Raw genomic sequence first — 21,755 nt, forward strand, 5'->3', positions numbered from 1 at the left:
AAAATTCTTATGTTTATTCATGGCTTTGCCACTGTGACAATTACGTAGATGACTAGTGTCTTTTATAAATATGTTAAAATCTCTTCAGTCTTAAGCAAAAAAAAAAAATTAAAATAAATTAAAAAAAAGTTGAGAAGAATAAAAAAGAGAGAATAAAATTTAAATATTTTCATAATCATCCTTTTTTTTATCTTCATTTATATAATATACAATATGTTTTCGTCTTTTCTTATATTATTTGCATTTTGATAAACTCAATTTCAACATAAATGTTTAATTCATTAGTATCCACAATTCTGTTCCATTAGCAATGCAACTGTGAGAGTGCAATTTTTTGAAAAAAACTTAAATAATATTATTTTAAAAAAATAATATATAAAATTGAGATAAATATAGAAGAACGATGAAAAGTATATAAAGAGCAACAAAACTTGGTGGCACAATATATACTCAGTCGCTTTTGCTCAGAGTATCAAATTAAATTGCTTGTCTTCCGGGTGCATTTTATTTCATTTTTTTATTTCATTTATTTATTTTTATTTCTGTGCACAATTTCATTCCCAGTTTCGTGTACTTTTATACTCTCAAGAGAGTATAAAGTATTAAATTTTTTTTTTTTAAATTTTTTTCTGGCAACAGTGGATACTCAACGATTTATGAAATGCGATAATTTGCTGTTGTATATTATCCGTACAGTGTAAAAGAAAACGGTCAGAGAAAAAAGAAGGTACAAAAAAAAAAAATATTAAAATAAACAAAAAAAAAAAAAGAGTGAGAAAGTCAAAACGGTCAGAGTCGTAATTGGCCATCAAGGCATCGTGAGCAGCAAAGGAATTTTACTGTAGTGTGACCATGCTTGTGAATTTCATGATCGATGCAGGACGGCCCTTGATCCGTTCACCAGGTTGAGGATAACCACGTACCTTGCAAATGACTTATTGACTTCTCTCACTCTTCCACCCACCCACCCACCCTCTTTCACGATGTTTCAAGGCAACTTTGGTCTTTGGCTTGATCCCTTGCCTCTGAAGCAACAGCCCTTGTTAAATTACAATCATGAAAAAGTAATTCAAAAAATAAAATAAAGTTTTAATGAAATCCAAGTAGTATTGGTCAACGATTGGTCAGACGTACGAGTTTATACTAAATTAACTTTTTTCTTTTCCTCTCTTTTTCTTGACATAGATAAAAGCTTGGAATACACATTGTGAATTTTATATAGTCTGTTAACCATCAATAAAATAATTGGCTTGATAAATTAAAAAAAAAAAAAAAACAAATTTAAGTGGCAATAAAATTATAAAATTAATTGTTATATGATTGTCATTAAAATGATTTTATAATAATGAGTTTTAAAATTTAAAATTCATAATAAAGTTTATGTGAATTTTTTTATATTAACGAGCTTTTTTTTTTTTTATTTGATTGTTTTATGTAAGGGTAGTTTGAGGTTTATAACGATGTAATGATTGTTTACTGTAATTTTTGTGTTATAATGAAAATTTATCTTAACACTGTCATTATTATTTTGATGATTATAGCTTTTTAAAGAATACCGTTATTGAGATAGTAAAAAAAAAGGAATAAAATTTATCACCAAAGAAGATTAAGACACACACAATGCGGGGGTGAAAAATAAAAGAAAAAAAAATAAAATAACAATGAAGAAAAAAGTGAGACATAAATCAAAACAAATCTATTTCTTAATTAAGCTCAAAGTCATGTATGTTTGGCATTTGGATAACGTGGTAATTTCTTGCTACATAAAAAAAGAATTAAAAAAAAAAAAAACAAAACATTTGTCATGATTTTTACGAGACATGTTTTTAAAATTTATTTTATATACAAATATGTTTCGGCTTAATTTTCTGGTCGTATATTTAACTCAGTAATCAATTGCTACTTATCGTAAATCGATTTATGCTGAAGCTTTATTACTTTCATCGTAAATTTATATTCATCAAGTTAAACTGTATATTATTTATTTATTATTTTTTTAAATCACACAAAAATATATTAAATAATGTCATTAGTTAGTTATGATATTTTATCATTATTAAAATTTTAATATACACTTGCATGATTTTTAGTTGTTAAATTTAAAAGATGTGATAATTTAGATGAATGTTATGATGGTTACACTCGTTATTTTGCAATATATGTTTAACATATAATGGGAAAAAATAAAAAGTTGTTTTGAATGATAATATAGGTGAGTTAAACTGAGTATAATATCATGAATAAAGAAGCTTTTTTTTCTTTTGAATAACATGAATAAATTGTTTTAAAAAATATATATATATTTAAAGAACTGGAAGTAGAATATATGTGCCACGTTGTTTTATGATTTCTCATTAATAATGTCTGTAATGTTCCGCCAAGTATGTTTTTTGATAAATGTATATATACATTACAATTTTATTCCTACGCTTCAACGATTTTGTATTATCTACACTTGGCAAAAAAAATTTTTACTTGATGTATTAACTTTTTGGCTATAATGCTCATACATGTATGATGAAATTTATTGTTACTGTAAATTTCTTCAATACAATTAAGATAAATTTAAAACGTTCATGTTTTTTTTTATATTGAAAAAAATTTTAAATTAAAAAATAAAAATAAATTGATGACACAATGAATGCGGGTAAAATCAATACAGGTTACATAAAAAATAAATAAAAAAATATATAAAACTGGATTATAAATGATAAATAAAATTAGTAAATAAAAATCATTATTTTACTGAATTTATAAATGTCATTTTGATTTATATTTTTTATACCGTTATTATATTAAAGCAATAAATCATGTAAAAAATATTAATAATGTAAAATGCTTTTTTTTTTTTGTTCATTTTTATAAAATAATTTTGCAACACAATGAAAATGCAACGTGAGAACATAAATTCAGTTGGTAAATTAAAACGGTTTTACTCGTTAGTACCGAAAATGCGTTGTCGTATCTTGTGACAACGTCATGCAATGTGCATTATGTGACCGCAAGAGAGACTCGAGTGGTACACCATAAATCCGTGAGAGAGTGACGGTTAAGCAGTGCGTTGGCCAATGTCAGAAAAAATATATTAAAATAAAAATTAAAAAATTATAATACACCATCAACAACGCCTTGAGTGTAATAAATAATAAAATAAATATTTTAAATAATTTTTTTTAATTATATAAAATATTATAATAAAGCTTATCAAAAAATAAAAAATATATTTATCATTTTTATTGAGTCTTACTAGTATGGAATTTTCTACTAAAATAAATTATAATCTATTTACGATGAAATAAAAAATTCAGTGCAATAAATGAAATTAAAAAAAAAATATAAATTAACAATGTTGAATAAAAAAAAAAACTGATAGAATGAAAAATATATAAAAAATAAAAAAAAATGGATATGTGCGAACAGTGGAGGTCGAGAAGCCGTCAATTTGTTCTGATGATGAATAGCAAAAAAGCCAAAACAAAGTAGACTTTTTCGATCTAATTAAATTCCATCAGCCGTAAAAAAAAAAAATAGTAAAAGAGTAAATAATAAAAACTAAAAAAAAAGCACAAATGGCGTTTATTTTGTGCAGTAATTTTTGAATTATTTCATGATAGTTGATTGGCAAGAAACTACATTACCCAGATGTCCGAAAAACCGGACTCACATGTATGAGAAATGATGTTGATTCAAGTTGTTGTCGTTCATGTTTGTTGAAATGATAAAAATCCTTGAATGATCAATATCAAACAAGATACTTCTTCAGTATCTTTTAAACTTTATTTTAAATTTTTTTTTATTTTTTATATATTATTTTTTGCACTTTTATTTACTTTTATTTTAAAATCTATATATTTTTTATTTTCTTTTATATATATATATACTTTGAAAAGATAAAAGCCGACGACAGCCGGTACTCGCGTTTGTTACAATCCCTTGAGAAAATCCTTGAAATGTCATTCCACTCGAATTCAATAAATATCATTCAACACAAAAATTGATTTTTATTATTTAAAAGAAAAAAAAAATGTGTATATCTATATATATAAAAATTAGTTTTAATAAATTCAAATGAATAAATAAATAAATTTTTTTTTTACATTTATATCTATTACATAAATGCAATAAATAAAAAAGAAAATACAAAAAAAAAAAAAAAAAGATTCTATTTCGAATTAATTAATTGATGTTAAACAGAGCGTTGGTTGAATAAAATTCTCAACCAAGTAAATTTTATTCTACCTGCTACTTGTGTTAAAATTTCTCGTTGCCAGGCAAACTGCACAATGAAAAAAAAAAAATAGAGAATCATATAATAATAAAAAAAAAAAATTATACGAGTGAAACAAAACAAGAAAATAAAATTAAAAAACATAAAATGGGTTGGTTTAAATAAAAAAAAAAAAGGTGTTTCGTCGTCCGGATTGTGCAGAGCGTATTTTCCATTTCGACAATATATACATACACCACACAGAGTTAACCATTTTACCGGGAGTCTACATATCCATACCAACGAATGGAAATCAAATTAATTTAACCCTTCTTTTCTGTTTTAATTTTATTTCAAATGGGTTTTTTGTAGATATCGTATAAAACAGTGTGTTGATGGGGTCATATTATTTTTTTTTATTTTTCAATTACATTAAATAAATAACCAAAAAATAAATAAATGAAATGAATTATATTTTAAATTAATTTCATTCAAATGATTTGTATTTATGTGTTATTTTATAAATTATTTTTTAAATAATTAATTAATCATAATATCGTTTAATAAACTAATCAAACTAATGTGAAACAAATGAATCTTTTAAATCATGTATTACACACTTGAGCGCGTAGATAAGCAAAACGAGGTGAATAAAATATATCCTCAGGCAATTTTCAACATGCATATACATTTATATTGTGTAAATGTGATATCTATACAAGCGTAATAGTTTATTTCAACAGAATAGTTTAGCTGCAATTAGTATGACTAATGAATAATAATGATTTTTTTTTACACACGAAAATGAGGGGTATGCCAACGGAATTTCCCTGGGGGCGTTGTAAATTTCAAAAGTCAATGGTACACAAATAAAACAAAAAAAAAACAATAACAACAAAAATAATAGACGAGATTTCATTTTTGTCAAACAAAAAAGAAAATATATAAAAGAAAATAACAAGAAAAGAACAAAAAAGTCAGTAAAATTTTTGTTGCATAACTTGAACAAAATAAACTTTTTTTTGTTTAAAATATATTACTATTCAAGAAATAAAATAAAAATTTAAAAAATGATTTATAATATAAATTTAAAATATAATAATGAAAAATGAAAAAAAAAAAAAAATCAATTTTATAAACTTTCACTTTCATGTTAATTATTAATTTATTTATCATGTTAAATTTTATTTTTTTTAAATTTAGTTTCTCTTTTATCGAGTGATGAGACTGCGCAATATGTAGATATATAATAAAGACATTTATCATAATTATATGTTCAATTGCTGTCAATGAATAAATAAAATAAAAAAAAAAAAAAAAAGATATTTCAATTAAAAAAATAATTTGTTTAGACATTACATGATAAATAAATTTAACAAGTATAAAAATGACTGTTAATATCGTCGCGTGCGTATATACATTTGCACAATCACAAATCGACGTGCCACACGCATCGTTGAATTCAAGTTATGCGCGAACGTGCTAATAACAATCTGATTCTGTGCATCCCATGAATTCCATCATTCTATCATGCTTACAAACGGCCAATGACACTCGTTGTTTATTCCTTTTCATCTACCTCCCACCCTCCCAGTACTTGGCCCTTTTCTTCCTTGTTGTTCATCTAAATTTATAGTCATACAACGAACAAAACACATTCCAATATCCACACTTGTGCATATCCACATGTTCTCTCATAATTCACTTTCATAAATATTCTTACTCGCACACACAAATTGCATGTGATCACATTCAAGTATTTGCAAAAAAAAGACTTTTTTTTTTTTAAATTTAGTATCATTCTTTAAATTATACTGGTTAATTATACATGCATTGATATATTATATTTTTATTTAAAATATAATAAGGAAAAAAAATATAGCTTTTTTTTTTAAATGATAATAAATCAAATGAAGATACACAATTCAATTTGAAAATAAAAATGATTAATAATTAACTGGACAAACACCGATGTAATCAGATACGAGATAAATCAAATATAATTGAGAAATTAAATTTAATAGAGCATTAAAGTTGTATAAAACTTGAGAATGCCATATGTGAAACATGCTCATATATAGTGATTCTATATTTTTTTTTTTGCAAGTCATATAATGACATTTAAATGCCAGACAGAGGGGAACATAATATGTGTATTTGTGATGAAGCAAAAAAAAATTTTAATTCTCGTCATTTGGATAATTTTATTTTACCACAAAATTGGTAATCATGATAAATAAAAATTCATATAATGTAAAAAAAAAAATATCACAAAATTGTGATTTTAAATGAAAAAATATTTTTAATTTTTATCTCAAAGACTTAAGTGTGTATTATAATAAAAATAAATAAATTAATAATTTTATCAAGGGTATAAAATCTTGACAGTATAAATATTTTTAATTTAAATTAAGTTAACCAAAATTATTTGTGCACACGCGATTTGATAGGATAAATTTATAAATTTTATTTTTCAGTGTGTATCGAGTTTTTTTAAAAAAATTGGGCCAGTGTATTGCATCCAAGTACAAGACTTATATATGCGTCCAAAAAATGCGATAGCAATCGTCCAGCCGTAAATAACTCACTGCCATAAGATAAAAATCCGTGTAACATAAAAGAGCAACTTTCGCGTTTTAAATCGAATTTTGTTTTTTTTTATTTAAAAAAAATTTCTTTATTTATTTATTATCTCTTCAATATTTGTTTCATTTTCAATAGATATATATATATAATTTATTTATTTCTTTATGTGTACTTTATTTTAATTTAATTCTTTATCGAACAAATAATTTATTTACATTTTTTTTATATATTTTATTAATGATATGGTTTGTAATGTGCGTGGGGTAATAATATCACATTATTATGAATGCCATAATGCCTTTGGACACACTGAAAAAGGAATAATTGACGGCGCCGATATATACCCAAAGCAATGAATCTCCCAACGTGAAAAAAAAAGCATAATCTTATAGAAATAAAGATGAAAAGACAGGGGAGGATGGTGTACTTGATTCTTCGTGAATACGATGACCTTGAGTCACGCACGAACGAGTGAAGTTTCTTTGGATGAATTCAAGTAACAACGCTGTAAAAGCGTGAGCAAAGGAATTCAAAAAAAAAAAAATACATATACATACACAATATAATAAAAAAAAAAATAAACAATTCAACAAGAAACATCGTAAAAGGTGGCAAATATAATATTAAAAAATTTAAAAATATGCACATATTATGTATATTATAAATAAATAAAAAATAAAATACATTATTTTATTTGAAAAAAATAAAAAAATTATTATCATTGCTATTATTTTAAAATTGCATTTATAAAAATATAAAAAAATATGAAAATAATGCCAAAATAAAATATGCATATAATTTTTTTATTTTTTTTTTAAATAATAATATTATTATTATAATTAAAAAAAAATTTTTTAATAGTTATATTTATAATGTTAAAAGAATACATATTTTAAATTTTTTATATGTATAATTACTTTTTACATAACTTTAAATTTGTAAATATAAAAAAAAAAAGTTTATTATTATGAAAATGAAAATGAGATTTTCATGTTAACATTCATGAGTATTATAACGAGGATAAAACGAATAAAAATAATAATAAAATATATTTATATAGAGAAGATAGTTTGTACTCGTGAATTTGCAATGAATCATATGTATGTTTTCACATGAAAACGACTATCTCATCCCTGAGGGAGCTCAATCTGCGTAAGTGCTTCAAGTCCAAATTCAGCAAGCAATGGAATAATACCAACTGAGGCTAATTGAACGTACACGCCAACTTCAATGTTGAATGTTTAAAATAAATGCGATTATCTTTAACGGTTTTACTCACTGCATTATACTGATTTTGATATACTGTATAATATTTTATACATAAACTTCAATTTAATTTTAACTTTTAATACAACAATTATATTTATATCAAAAATATTTAATATACAACTACTATTTAATTATAATTTCCTTATCTTTTTTTTTTTTGTTCTACCAGTAAGATAAAAATATGATAAACAAAAATGAATATATGATTAAAAATTAAATATAAATTTAATATTTTATATGATGTAAATAACAGGATGTTAAGTTAAATGATATAAATGTTGTAAAATTAAAAATAGATAAAACTAAATCATGACACAAAAGTAGAGTAAACTATGTTTAAAAGTACACTTGGTATATATGTATACACTCTCTCGATCGATGTCCACACATAAAAAGTACGTGAGCGTTATAAGATGAGTAAAAAAAAATAAAAAATCAAGATGATGATGATGATGAAGAAGAGAAAAAGTAAAAAAGAAAAAGGGTATACACAAAAAGATTTCTGACGGGTGATTCTGAGACACGGTTTCGCCGCTGTACTTTTATTGTATGTATGTATATATATTTATTCCAGCTTCGAATAACCGTGTGTTAACGTGTACACGTGTGCACGAGAAGCATCAAGAGATGCACAAACGGGCTATACAGCACAGTGGAATGCAGTCATAGTGGCGCTCAACTCGACCCCTTTTAATTCACACGTCTTGCTTATTTTCTCATTGGCTTAACTTTATTATTTCAAAAATTTAATGATTATTAATTTACATAAATAATTACAAATAATTAATGTTTACTCAATTCCCTCTCTCCTTTTTTCCTTTTGTAAATAAATCAAATGAATATACCCAAAGAAAAATGAAAAAAAAATTAAATTAAAATAATATTTATAATAAATTGATAATTAATTGACCAATAATATTAATGCCATAATTTTCATCTAAACATTTTCAAGTATATACAAAAATAATCATTGAATAAAATTTTGATTTTTTAAATGAATTTAAAAAGCAAATAAATAAGTTTTTTTTCAGTTGCTGATACTTTGGTTGAATATATACTTAGTGCAATATTTTAGCAATGTTTCAAGTGGCTGAGATATAAAATATATAAAAATAAAAGTAAAGAATGAAAGATACATGTTTTGAGGATGTATGTTTAACCGTGTTAGTTGCGTGTATGAGCACGCGTCGAGAGCTTTGCCATGAGTGAAGCAACAGCACAACTGGCACATCCGTGTCAGCAACCCCTTTGTACATAGACCAATGATTTTATATATATATATACATTACCCTTCATATTTAATTTATTAATTTTATACTCTTTCATCTTGTCATATTTTTATTATTTTTATATTACTTGTACATTTACTATTTTTAAAATAAAAAAAAAAAAGATAATTTTTTAAAATAATTTATCGATAATTAAGGTATTCAAAAAGCTAATTAATAAATAATAATCATTTTGATAAATGAATAATAATTATTTTAATGGTAAGTTAATTAAAATAGACAAATTATTTACGTTTTATTAATCATCAATCATTTAAAAAATCCATTAGCAAGAATTTAATTTTTTTTTTCATCAAAGATAATGAAATAAGTTAAATAAAACATTGATTTAATATTTTGTTTGATAATTACGTTGAAAATAATTTAACTAATTACAAATTATGTTAAATTATAAATATATATATATTTTTTTTTTGTTAAGTGTTAGTATAGTGTATTGATGAAGATTGATTTATAAACAAAGTGGTGAACGAATTATAGGATTTACGGAAACCACCTATGTTGATAACCAAGCTAATCGGGTGCTTCAAAATTCAACCTTGTCTCTTTTATCTATCTCACTCTATTAACAAGTATATATACGTTGAACAAGTCCAATTTATATTATACATGTATATCAACATCAATTCAATTAAGACAGTAAATGCGAATTACTTGTACTCAATATAGACATAGATATTGATCGAATTTTACCACCTGCCAATTCAACTTTAATTATCTCTATACTAAATATTAATTGCATAAAATATTAATAACATAATTTTATATTTTACGATAAAATTAAAAAATTTAATTAATTAAAATGAGAAATGTAAATTTTATATCATAATTTACAAATTATTTTTATATTTTTTTAAATTATAATATAAAAGTTGAAATGTATTTTATTTTTTTTTTTATAATAAAAAGTATATTTTAAATTATTAATAAAATTAAATTGTTTGATAAATTTGAATATTTAGGCATGTCTGGTTGACACTAAGCCAAGTTGTTACAACAGTAATATTTGTATATTTGGAAAAGTCGGAATGACAAATGAGTAGAGCAAAGTAAAAGAGAAATTTTTTGATTATTATTGTATGACAGTGTCTTCGTACATGCTGACATTTTATTTTGATTTTATATATTTATTTTTTTTTTTTCTGTTTTTCTCATTATAAATATAGAGAATTTATACTGATACCCGACAGATGAAGAAAATAAGGAAAAAAATATTTTGGAAAAGACGCGTGTCAAGAACAGACTGTTCTTTTTGACGTTTAAAATATTCTTCTCGTCACAAAGTGAATAATAATGAGTAAAAATAAATGTAAAAAAAAATTCTTTCAGCATTTCTAAATATAGATTACTTGATTTTTTAATGAAATGCATATTAATGACAAATAAATTTCAGGGTTAAGTTGAAGGTTGATGAGAATCAAATTTGTAAAAAATAAATAATTTTTAATGAAAAAAAAAAATACTTTGGATGTTCAATTAATTTGTGAATTTTTAAAATCATATTATTAAGTTGTTTTAAATATATTTTGTCATGCAATAATTTTTTTTTTTTTCAACAAACTAATAATCATTCGAATTTTTTATTTTTAACCTTGAAAATAAAAGAAATCAAATCAACACCGTTTTAAAAATTCAAAACAACATAAATTCAATTTTATCATATTTGTTTTTTTTTTTTTTTTTCGTATAACTACAATGCTTTTTTTCTTTTCAAGTAATAGATAATCCAGACTTTTATATTTTTTTTGCATTCTTGAAGATTATTATGCTATAAAAATGTAAGAATCGTGCAACATTAAAAATATTTCCTCAAATAAAACTTGTTGTTTTGTAAATAAAAATAGATTATATTTTTTTTTATTATTTCCGACAAGATATATAAAGTCAAGTGAATTTTATAAAATCACGAGTCAACGTTGTCATACCATAAGACGTGGTGGATAAAAAAAAAAATCGAAGATGATCAGAAGAACATTTTTGCTAGTGTTAATTTATCAAGTAAGACCACAAAAACATTTTTTGATTAAATTAAAATTAATTTTCAATAAATATATTTATTTTTTTAAATCGTCAAATTGATTAATAATATTTATAGCTTTCATTTCGTTCATGTGAACAAATTGATGTTGAAGACGTGGCAATAGACAAAAGCATTGATCGAATTTCAACAGATAAAAATGATGTTTGTACAACACCTGCTTGCATAATCGCTGGTAATAAAATAAATATTATTTATACAACTTAATAATAAACTAAAAAAAAAATTATTTATCATCATTATTACTATTTTTTATTTAGCTCAAAATATCGATATGAAAATGAATAAAAGTGTTGATCCTTGTGACGATTTTTATCACTATGTTTGTGGTAATTTTATCAACACAACAGTGATACCGGACGACAAAATTGGAATAAGCAGTTTACGAGAAATATCATACAAACTTAATGGACAGTTAGATAAAATTTTAAACAAACCAAGTATGGTAAAAGAGCCTGAGCCATTTAAATTTACACGACATTTGTACAGGACATGCATGGACACAGTTGCCATCAATAAACTTGGTGAAGATACTTTATTAAAATATGTCGATCAAATTGGAGGATGGCCTGTTCTTAAAAACAATCAATGGAATGAAATATTATTTGATTGGAAAAATACAATTTTAAAAATAAATGAAAATAATTATTGGTTAACAACTTTTTTTAAATTTGAAATAAAAGATGATTATGAAAATATGACAAAGCATGTTCATTTAAATGAATTTTCATCAGAAATTGCACGAAGATTTTTAATTGAAGGTTTAAAAAATGAAAAAGTAATTAATTATTTTAATTCAATGATTAATATGTCAATTGCAATGGGTGCCAATAAACGAGATGATACTGAAGAAGAATTAAAAAAAGCACTTGAATTTGAAATTGAATTGGTTAAATTAACTCGTCCTTCAAAAGAATATCAAAATAAAAGTTTGCTGTATAATCCAATGACTTTAGGAGAATTAAAACTAAAGTATTCATATTTTCCATGGGAGGAAATTATAAATTATTATTTACAATATTCAAATACAACAGTAAATGATAACGAGATAATAATTGTAAATAATCCAGTATTTTTTACAAAGCTTGATGGGTTAATAAATAAAACACCAAAAAGAGATCTGGCTAATTTTGTAATTTGGTATTTTATTCAAGACAATGCCAGATTCATGAGTGATAAAATCCAAGAAATTCAAAGAGGTAGAAAGACAACTTTAGCTAGATGGATTCAATGTACAAATATTCTTAATGAACATATTCCCATTATTGCAAGTGCTTTGTATGCTCGTAATTATGTCAGCAAAAATATTAAAGAAAATATTAACAGTATGGTCAAAACAATTGGCAATAGATTTTCTAAACAAGTAGAAAATTCAAACTGGATGGACGATGAGACCAAGAAAAATGCACAAAATAAAATTAGAACAATGACAAGTGATCTTGTCTATCCAGATGAACTATTTGATGATGAAAAATTAAATGAATATTATAAAGATTTAAAATTCAATGAAAATAATAATTTTATAGATACAATTTTATGTATAAAATTATTTAATGATAAAACTAGCTGGAATTTATTGAGACAAAATGAAAATGGATGGGAAGATTTTGCAAAAATGACAATAACCGTTAATTCATTTTACGATCCAAGTATTAATAAAATAAGTGAGTTAAAAAATAATTTATAATTTACTATAATCGAATATAATAATTTAAATTTAATAAATTTATTTTTCAGTTATTCCAGCTGGAATTCTTCAAGGTGAATTTTTCGATAATGAATTACCGCAATACATGAATTACGGTGGAATTGGAAAAATAATAGGACACGAAATGATGCATACATTTGATATTAAAAATTGTTATGCAAGTAAAAATGTACTAAATTGGCAATCGAAAATGGGAAATGATAATTATATTAAAAAAGCACAATGTATTATTGATCAATATGGAAATTATACGGTCAAAGAAGTCAACATGAATGTAAAATAAAATTGATTAAATTATAAAATTTAAAATCACAATAAAATATATAATTTGTTATTGTTTTTTTCACAGTTAAATGGATCAAATTCATTGGTTGAAAATATAGCTGATATTGGAGGGACAAAAGTAGCCTACTTGGCTTATCAAGACTGGCTAAAGGATAATAAACTTGATAAAAAATTATTGAGCTTTACTCAATCACAAATGTTTTGGATATCATTAGCAAGTTCATCATGCTCCAAGGATCGAATTGAAATACTAAAATACATTGTATCATCTGATGCATATAGTCCAGCTCAATTTCGAGTCAATGGACCACTTTCAAATATACAAGAATTTTCAAAAGATTTTAAATGCCAAGAAGGCTCAATAATGAATCCAAAAATAAAATGTACCATTTGGTAATGTTGTTCATTTTTTCAACGTAAAATAATTAATAAATAGTTACATAAAAAAAATAATTACTGCACTGTAGATTAAAAAGGAATATAAAAAGATTAATTTTTTATTATTAAATAAATTATTACTATTGACAGACATGATGGCTCATTAAGGCCTGTCATTTTGTGAAATAGAAATTCCACGATTATGGATAAATCAATCGGACAGTAATTAAGCACTGAGAGAGATAGAATAACTTGGTGAGTTTGATGCTGTACCACACAAATTTGGATGAAATATACGATCGATATAAACTATAGTATCCGACCATTCGATTTACTCGAGGCATACTCATATATCCGGACATGTCACCAATATTCTATTTGACACATTCTATTTATCCATAAATTTAATATGCCAGAATACATGCACATGCACTTTGTCAAATTTAAAAATTTAATTATTTAAAATTCTACTTAAAAAAATATAATTAAAATTTATTATTTATCTGTCATTTTTTTTTTTTCCATGTACATGAATAAAAAAAAATTTAAAAAAGCACTACTGTTTATGAGCATAAATAAAATGAAACAATTTGAAAAATTTTCATAAAATAAAATTAATTAAAATTATATTAAAATGTATAAATTTATTTATCAATTTTTTTTAAAATTAAATTCTGATTAAATTGTATTTTTTTCAAATAAAAAATGTAAATAGAAGTATTGATGCATGTGATGGTAAGTTAAGACATATAATCATTGAAATATATATAGTGTTTATATATTGCTTGCAATGTCTGTTGCATTACATGATAGTGTATCTACCAAAGCGAGAACATGGTGTAAAGGGAATGAGGGTAAATTGGAAGCGAGACGTTCGAATCTGTCTAGTCTACTGTACAATATATATATATAATATTGTAAACGTGTGCCGTGTGGGCTCTAATATCGTATTCAGTTCAGTTCCGGAGCGTGAATCGTTCTAATATGCATTGAGAACGGGTCTGAAATCTGAATGGGATATCTATCTTGATGCAATAACCATCCGGCGCTTCCAATATGGCTTTACCATACGCCCTGTAACACTCGTATGTGAATTCGTAATAGCTTTACCACATCCTTCCAATAATCAACCAAATATTCAAATGAAAAAAATAAATAAATACAAATTAAAACTAAAAAAAAATATGATAATTAAAATGAAAAATATATTGTTAATTGAGTATTGAATTTACGGAGAGATTTTTTATATGAAAAGTTAAACACATATATATACAAATTGAAATTTAATTCAATGAAAATTGATTGAACTTACCGACGCTTTGCTACCACTAATTAATTGCGCTCTGATAAAATTCACTTGACTTACCTGAAACAAAATAAATAAATTAAAATTAAAACAAGATAATAAAATTGAAATAAAAATAATAGATATAATTGTCATTGTATTATTTAATAAATAAATAATTATTTTTAATTACACAATAATTATATTTTAAAAAGAAAATTGATATTGTAAATTTATTAATATTATTATAAATAATTAATATGTTAATTTATAATTGTAGTGATTGCTTATGAAAGATGATAATAAAAAATAAATAAATAAATTTATGCATGTTAATATAATTAATGATATTTTATATAAATCATGTAATAGTTCCATAGGGGTTAATAATCTCAAATGACTTGTGAAGCATCAATTGACACGATTTCATGGGTCTTTTATAATAACAGTAAATTAAAGAGGGATGAGGGGAATGTGATTATGCCCAAAGGTCGAACGAATATCACGACAAGTTATCTCAACAACGACAACGACCTATTTCAATGTATATATACCACCTTGCTGATAGCAAATTTTCTCGCTCCCTCTCTATTTTCATCTGTCTTTCTTTCTTTCTGCTTTACTCCCTCACTTTGTAATTAATCTTCACGTAATTGCACAAGTTAATTAATGACATTCAACACAAACGACGATATCTTGCTTTTCTTGTAACACTTTGCTCATTATCTTTCACAAGACACAAGATTAATATATTCCGGAATAAAATTTTTTTCTTTTTTCTTTAACTTTATTATAATATAAAAGTGTAGCAAAAATTATAAATTTATTCATTAAATAATATATATAATATTTAATTTTGTAATAAATAAATAAATAAATTATAATTTTATATTTTTTAATTTATTAATTGTTATTAATTATTATTTAAAAATTCAATTATTATAAATTGATAGTGTCAGTTGATTAATCATCAAATAATTGAATTATTAAAATATAAAAGTGGATGTTGAGAGTGTTGATTATTTTGAATAAGTAATGATCTCTAATTTATTATTTACTGATTGAGTATATATATTCTCTAGAGTTTAATTAAATGTGGCATGAAAGCTTCTAGATTAATGTAGTTTTTTTAAAAACATTAAAATTGTGTGTACTTGAATTTCAAATACACTTTATAAACACACAAACAGACAAGGAATATTTATTTACATTCATGTATAGTATATAAATTATTTTAAACCATTTGGATTTATGTTACTCAGTTAAACCACATATTGTTTAACGTACATAGTGTATATTTTAATACATTGACAAGATAATACACAGGTGCATATTTATAATTTAAATATGTACGTCTAAAATTGTCACGTTTATTCTAATAAATTTGTCAAATAAAATGCACTTAATATCTTATTACTTCTTTGTTTAAATAACCATCCTAGTTTTTACTGAGAATTTTTTAGGAAATAATTTTTTTTAAGTTAGATAAAGGGCCGATTATATAAAAATATTTACGGGAGGTAGTTGAAGAATGAATAAAGATAATGTTGGATTTTTTTTGTAATTTTCTACGCGATCGGTAAGGGACAGATTGGGGTAGGTTCAAATATAAATTTGGTATTACTAGGATTTTTTTGAGAATTGATTTTTCTTAAGTTAGATAAAGGGCCGATTATATAAAAATAATTACAAGAGAAGGTTAAGGGATAAATGAAGATAATGGGGAAAAAAAATGATTTCTTCAAAAATTTCATAATATCAGCTTCTAGTTTGTATAAATAATAAAATATCAACGTCAAAAATTTAAAAAAAAGCCTTGAAAAATTTACAAATAATTTTTTGTTTATTTTTTTAAATAATATACTTTGATTATCATTCAGAATCAATTTTTTTTTCAAGTAAATAATAGTAATATTTAAAACATTTTAAATTGTGAATTAAAAAAATAAATAAACAAATTTATGCATACTTTATTTTTCATATAAAAAATTTGTTTGATTGTTTTTTTTTTTTTTATTTTTCATAGCCTTTTTTAGATGTAATTTCATTGGAGTAAAATGAAAGGTAAAGTTGGAAAGACGTTTTATATACAGAAGGTAAATAATAATAAAAAAAAATAACTTTCGTATGGAATAAATAAAATGGATTTTCTATTTGAATATTGTATATCTATATACGTGTTTTGTTACTCGTTGTATATCTTTGTAAATAGAAAAAAAAAATGATATATATATTCAATAAGAAAAACTGCTCGACCATTGCTGGAGAAGAACGAGAAAAAGATTGCTATGTATATATATCAACATTCGTTGAATGAAAAAAATAAATAAATAAAAATAAGAAGAAGAAAAATAAAATAAAAAAAGAGTATAGGTTTTGCAAACGGAAAAGTTTTTTCCTTGAATGTAGAATATGTATACAATATTTTTATAAAAAATAAATCGGCAACAGAAATATATATTTCCTGATGGGCACAATGGACTAACTTGAATGTGTGAAAAAAAATAAAATATATATATTGAAATATTCTTCAATATTGTAGAAGGTATAAATTCGTATTACTTTTAGGGTTGGTGTTAGTGGTTATTTTATTTTTCATCCCTGTCAGCAATTTTTTTCTATAATATTTCTTTATAAAAGTGTTAAAATATTTGCATAGTCTACATTTTATTTTTTTAAATATTTTTTATCAACTATTTATATTGCACTGTCAGTTTATTTTCGTCTACAGTCAATAACTCAAGTAAATAGCTTTTTTTTTTTTTTCATTTTTCCATTTACAAAATAAATATATTATCATTTTTATCTTGTCTGATCATAAAGTACCCTATCTACTTGAATTACCCGAACCTTTTTATAACAACGCTGATTTTAAATAAAAATTTTTTTTTTAATTTATAATTATATTTACTTGTAAGTTTTAAATTTATTTTTAACCTTAAAAAATTAAAAAAAATTGTGTTATATTTTAAAATCATGAAGAAAAAAATTAAATATGTATAAAATTTGATGAGATAAAAAAAAAAAAACAAGAGATAACATTAATATTGCGAGGAAATTTGAAGCTAAAGTTTTGAAGCCACTGTAGTAGTTTAACTGAGTTTACTTATGGTACTTGTCCGTCGACGCTCGTCTTTCTCGTAATTTTAATTTTTAATTTTTATGCTCACAGATGCTGTATGTACATTTACCAACACATAAATTAATCTTATACAAATATACATACATGTGATATGCTAGTAAGTATGATACTATATTACCTACAAGTGCAGACGCGCATAACGAAGGCGTTTGACCTCAGGTCTTTCATTGGTCTGCCACGGAAATTCATCATACTGAGTTTATTTATCCAGGTTGCTATATCATCTTTATAATATCATTTATGCCAACTAACTTAATACTAAAACTTTATAAATTTATTTATATATTTAAAATTTATTTATTGTTTATTTTGTTTATTTTTTTTTTTTCATGTCAATATCATCATTTTATTTTTACCCTAAAATTTTGTATCATCATATAGTCTTTCAAAAAGATAGAAAAAATATTTTGCAATATATAAAATTTAATAATTTTATCCAAGCGTAAGATATGTCATTTCCATTCACCTGACATGTACATCTCTCTTTTACTCACTTTAAAATATATATCCAATAATTTTATCTTTATCTATTTTTATCCCCTTTCAACAAAACTCCCCCAATTTTAAACATACTGTATCCGACGTCTACGAGGACAAAAGCCACAGTAGCGTAAAATCATTTGTCCCGTGTCGGTCTCATGGTACTCTGACGCCAAAAGCTATGTACCTCACCAAAACACCCGCAAATTGAATAGCTCGAGAAAATACCAACGTGACTTCTCTTACAACGATTTATTACACATTGGTAAGGGTGGCTTTGTTTTTTTACATGTACATACACATGTATATGATTTTTTATTTTTTTATTTTTTTTACCCACAGCCAGTAAAATATACCCCATCATTCGAGCACATCCCGTGATTCTTATGCATGACTCTTTTTTTTTTCATGCATTATTATTATTATTATATACGAGTAACTTCCGGGTCATGTCACAAGATAAAAAAAAAAAAGAGATAAAAAATTTTTAGTAAAAATGAATTGCAGAAAAAAAAATGTATAAAAAAAAATTAGTGAATAAATGAGATTGTCTGTTTACTGGACAAGAGTTTTATTTGACAATAATGAAAAATGGGTGAAAAAATAAAATTGGAATGAGAGACATAGTGCAAGTTGGCATTTATAGGGTTGAAAAATAAAATTGAATAAAATAAAATAGTTTATATACACACAAAAAAAAATAAAAGAAAAAAAAATAGGTTAGAGGGTAAAAGAAAAATAGAGACAAGCAGCTTAATATTGTGTAACGTAATTTAAAAATGTAATTGCTCTTGTCATGGATGCATGGTGAAGTAGAGCAGTCCAAGATATACCCTGGTACATATACCAATGCATTTATAACAATGGACGACGACTAAAAACACACACACAGAGATACATTAGTGTTGAATTTAATAAGTTTTCATGTAGCAACGAACGAGGATTATCCAACCGTAAATGTAGAGGGAATTATATTTCACAGCGGAAGCATACTGTTACTGTTTCAACATTCTGGTCCTTTTTTTTTTTTTGAAAATAAATTAATTTCTTCTTTTTTTTTTTTTGCATTATCTTTGTCTTTTTGCTGGGTCGTCTATGAGAATATCTGTTTTTCTGTTTCATTGTTTTACACACCCTCCGTTCTCATTTGACCACACACAAAACTACCCTTCTTTTTTTTTTTTCTTTATTTTACATATCTACATTTACAAAAACCATCGTAAATTATCTCGAGTAGTGAAAAACCAAGGGATTCAACTTTTCTCTCATCGTTGAAACTCAATTCAACTGAATCGTTGTATTTAACGCGGGAAAAATTTTTAAACTTTAAAATATACATAATGGGTTTATGAAAAGTTGAGAGGGCATGAATTTTGGATTGATTTATGTGAAGAAGGATGAAATCGTTGTGTGGCCTGTCTAAAAAATAAACGTGTGTGGGTTTGTAAAGATTTTCAAAACTACTTTTTTATTTACAAAAAGAATAAAAATAAAAAAAGGATTTGGTATTTTATGGTTGTTAAAGTTATGTGCTTGAAAATCAAGTGAATGAAAAATTGAATAAAATATTATAACTTTGATATAAAAATATAGAAAAAAAAATTTCTACTTATTAAAATTAAATTTTATTTATTTAAATAGGTTAACTTAATAATTTTAAATTTTCATAGATATAATTAGTTCATGCCTTTTGCCAATGTAGCATGTTTACTGTAATATATATAGGAAACTTTGTTTGAACGTTCTCATTTCCTTACGATCGTAAATCCCAGTCACAACTTATATGCATATATATATATTTTCAACGTGTGCATTGAACAAATTTACTTCTCACAGAAACTTGACTGTTAAAATTTGTTGTATATACGATTACGTGAGAGTAAACTTGCCGGATATTGTATCGTTGTTGATGAGAAAAGGAAAAGAAAGAGAGAAAAAACAAATTTAAAGCAAGTTTATATACGAATTCGAGTTGTTTGAATTGTATTGTAACAGACAAGTTGCCCGATTGAAGATGTACCTTATATTTTCTTTTTATAAAACAAAAAGACAAGAGAAATTGCAAAACACAGAGAAGAGTGTTGGAGTATATATAATAATAGGGTTCAAAAAAATAAAATAAAAGAATAGCAAGCTTGGATGCAACGAAAAACTGCAGAAAAAGCTCGAAAAACAAAAATGAAAAAAAATTAAACCAAGAGAACTGTAAAAGAAAAAAGGATTTTGTATTTTTCTCAATGTGAGTGTAAAATTTTCTGGTATAAATTCTTTTTACAACAGATAGAATAAAGAATAAAGTATAAAAAAAAAAAAAGAACAAACAATAGATAAAGGACAGAGATGTATATAGATACAAAAGCTCAAACCAGTGAAGCTTATATTGAGGGGGTGAGTATTGCAGGTTGGTGTAAAGTGAGACAAAAATCGTAGACAGTAAAATAAGTATAGAAGAAAAACAAACGTCGGATCAAGAACGTTGGTGTAGAGGATTGACTCGATGGGGTGAATATAGGGAGGGAAAAAAAAGAAAGGGGGAAGAAGAGGGAGAGAGTGGGTGTTAGGAAAGATTTTACAGAGGTGTGTTTCAACACAATGAGAGAAGACATAGATAAATAGAGAAATGCCAAGAAATATAAACAAAAAAAAAAAGAATAAAAGATTCTTTCAAATATATATACTGAGGATAAAAAAGGGGTAGAAGAAAAGATGCTATGGAAGGGAGATTAAGAAGGGTGGGAAGGTCGACGGCTCCAGAATACCAGGTCGATATCAGCCTCGAGCAAACCAGACATCTACCGACCATTCGCAAAACATTCACCTCAAGTGTCCCCAGCAGTGCTTTCACCTCGTCTGACTTAGATCTTCCTTTTCCCCTTTTACACCATTATTTTGCTACCTCATACTCTATGATATTCAACCCCAGCATGTTGTCCACATTTTAACCCAAGTTATTTTCCTCTTTCTTACTCAAAAACCAACATCAGACTCGACAAACTTGAGCCAATCCCAAAACTTATACTCTCTCTTTTTAGTAAAATAGAAAAAATAAAAATAAAAAATCACATCACACTTAAGACCCCAAGCTTTT

General features: G+C 24.7%; 2 protein-coding genes across 5 annotated transcripts in view; one reads left to right on the forward strand and one right to left on the reverse strand.

Moving 5' to 3' along the window:
• The window catches only part of LOC122855343 (myb-like protein P), a 128,814-nt gene that overhangs the window by 19,573 nt on the left and 87,486 nt on the right, over positions 1-21,755 (reverse strand). The window lies entirely within an intron of this gene.
• Positions 11,260-14,472, forward strand: LOC122855345 (neprilysin-2-like). Of its 2 annotated transcripts, XM_044156637.1 has the most exons (6): positions 11,266-11,349; positions 11,447-11,564; positions 11,650-13,053; positions 13,127-13,371; positions 13,447-13,775; positions 13,911-14,262. In XM_044156637.1, coding segments are annotated over exons 1-6 (2,136 nt in total). In that variant the 5' UTR covers positions 11,266-11,310; the 3' UTR covers positions 13,912-14,262. The 2 variants fall into 2 exon arrangements, with proteins under 2 accessions (XP_044012571.1, XP_044012572.1); XM_044156636.1 differs by having other exon boundaries at positions 11,260-11,349; positions 13,447-14,472.

Source organism: Aphidius gifuensis, linkage group LG4 (genome assembly GCF_014905175.1).
Source record: "Aphidius gifuensis isolate YNYX2018 linkage group LG4, ASM1490517v1, whole genome shotgun sequence".
NCBI lineage: Eukaryota > Metazoa > Arthropoda > Insecta > Hymenoptera > Braconidae > Aphidius > Aphidius gifuensis.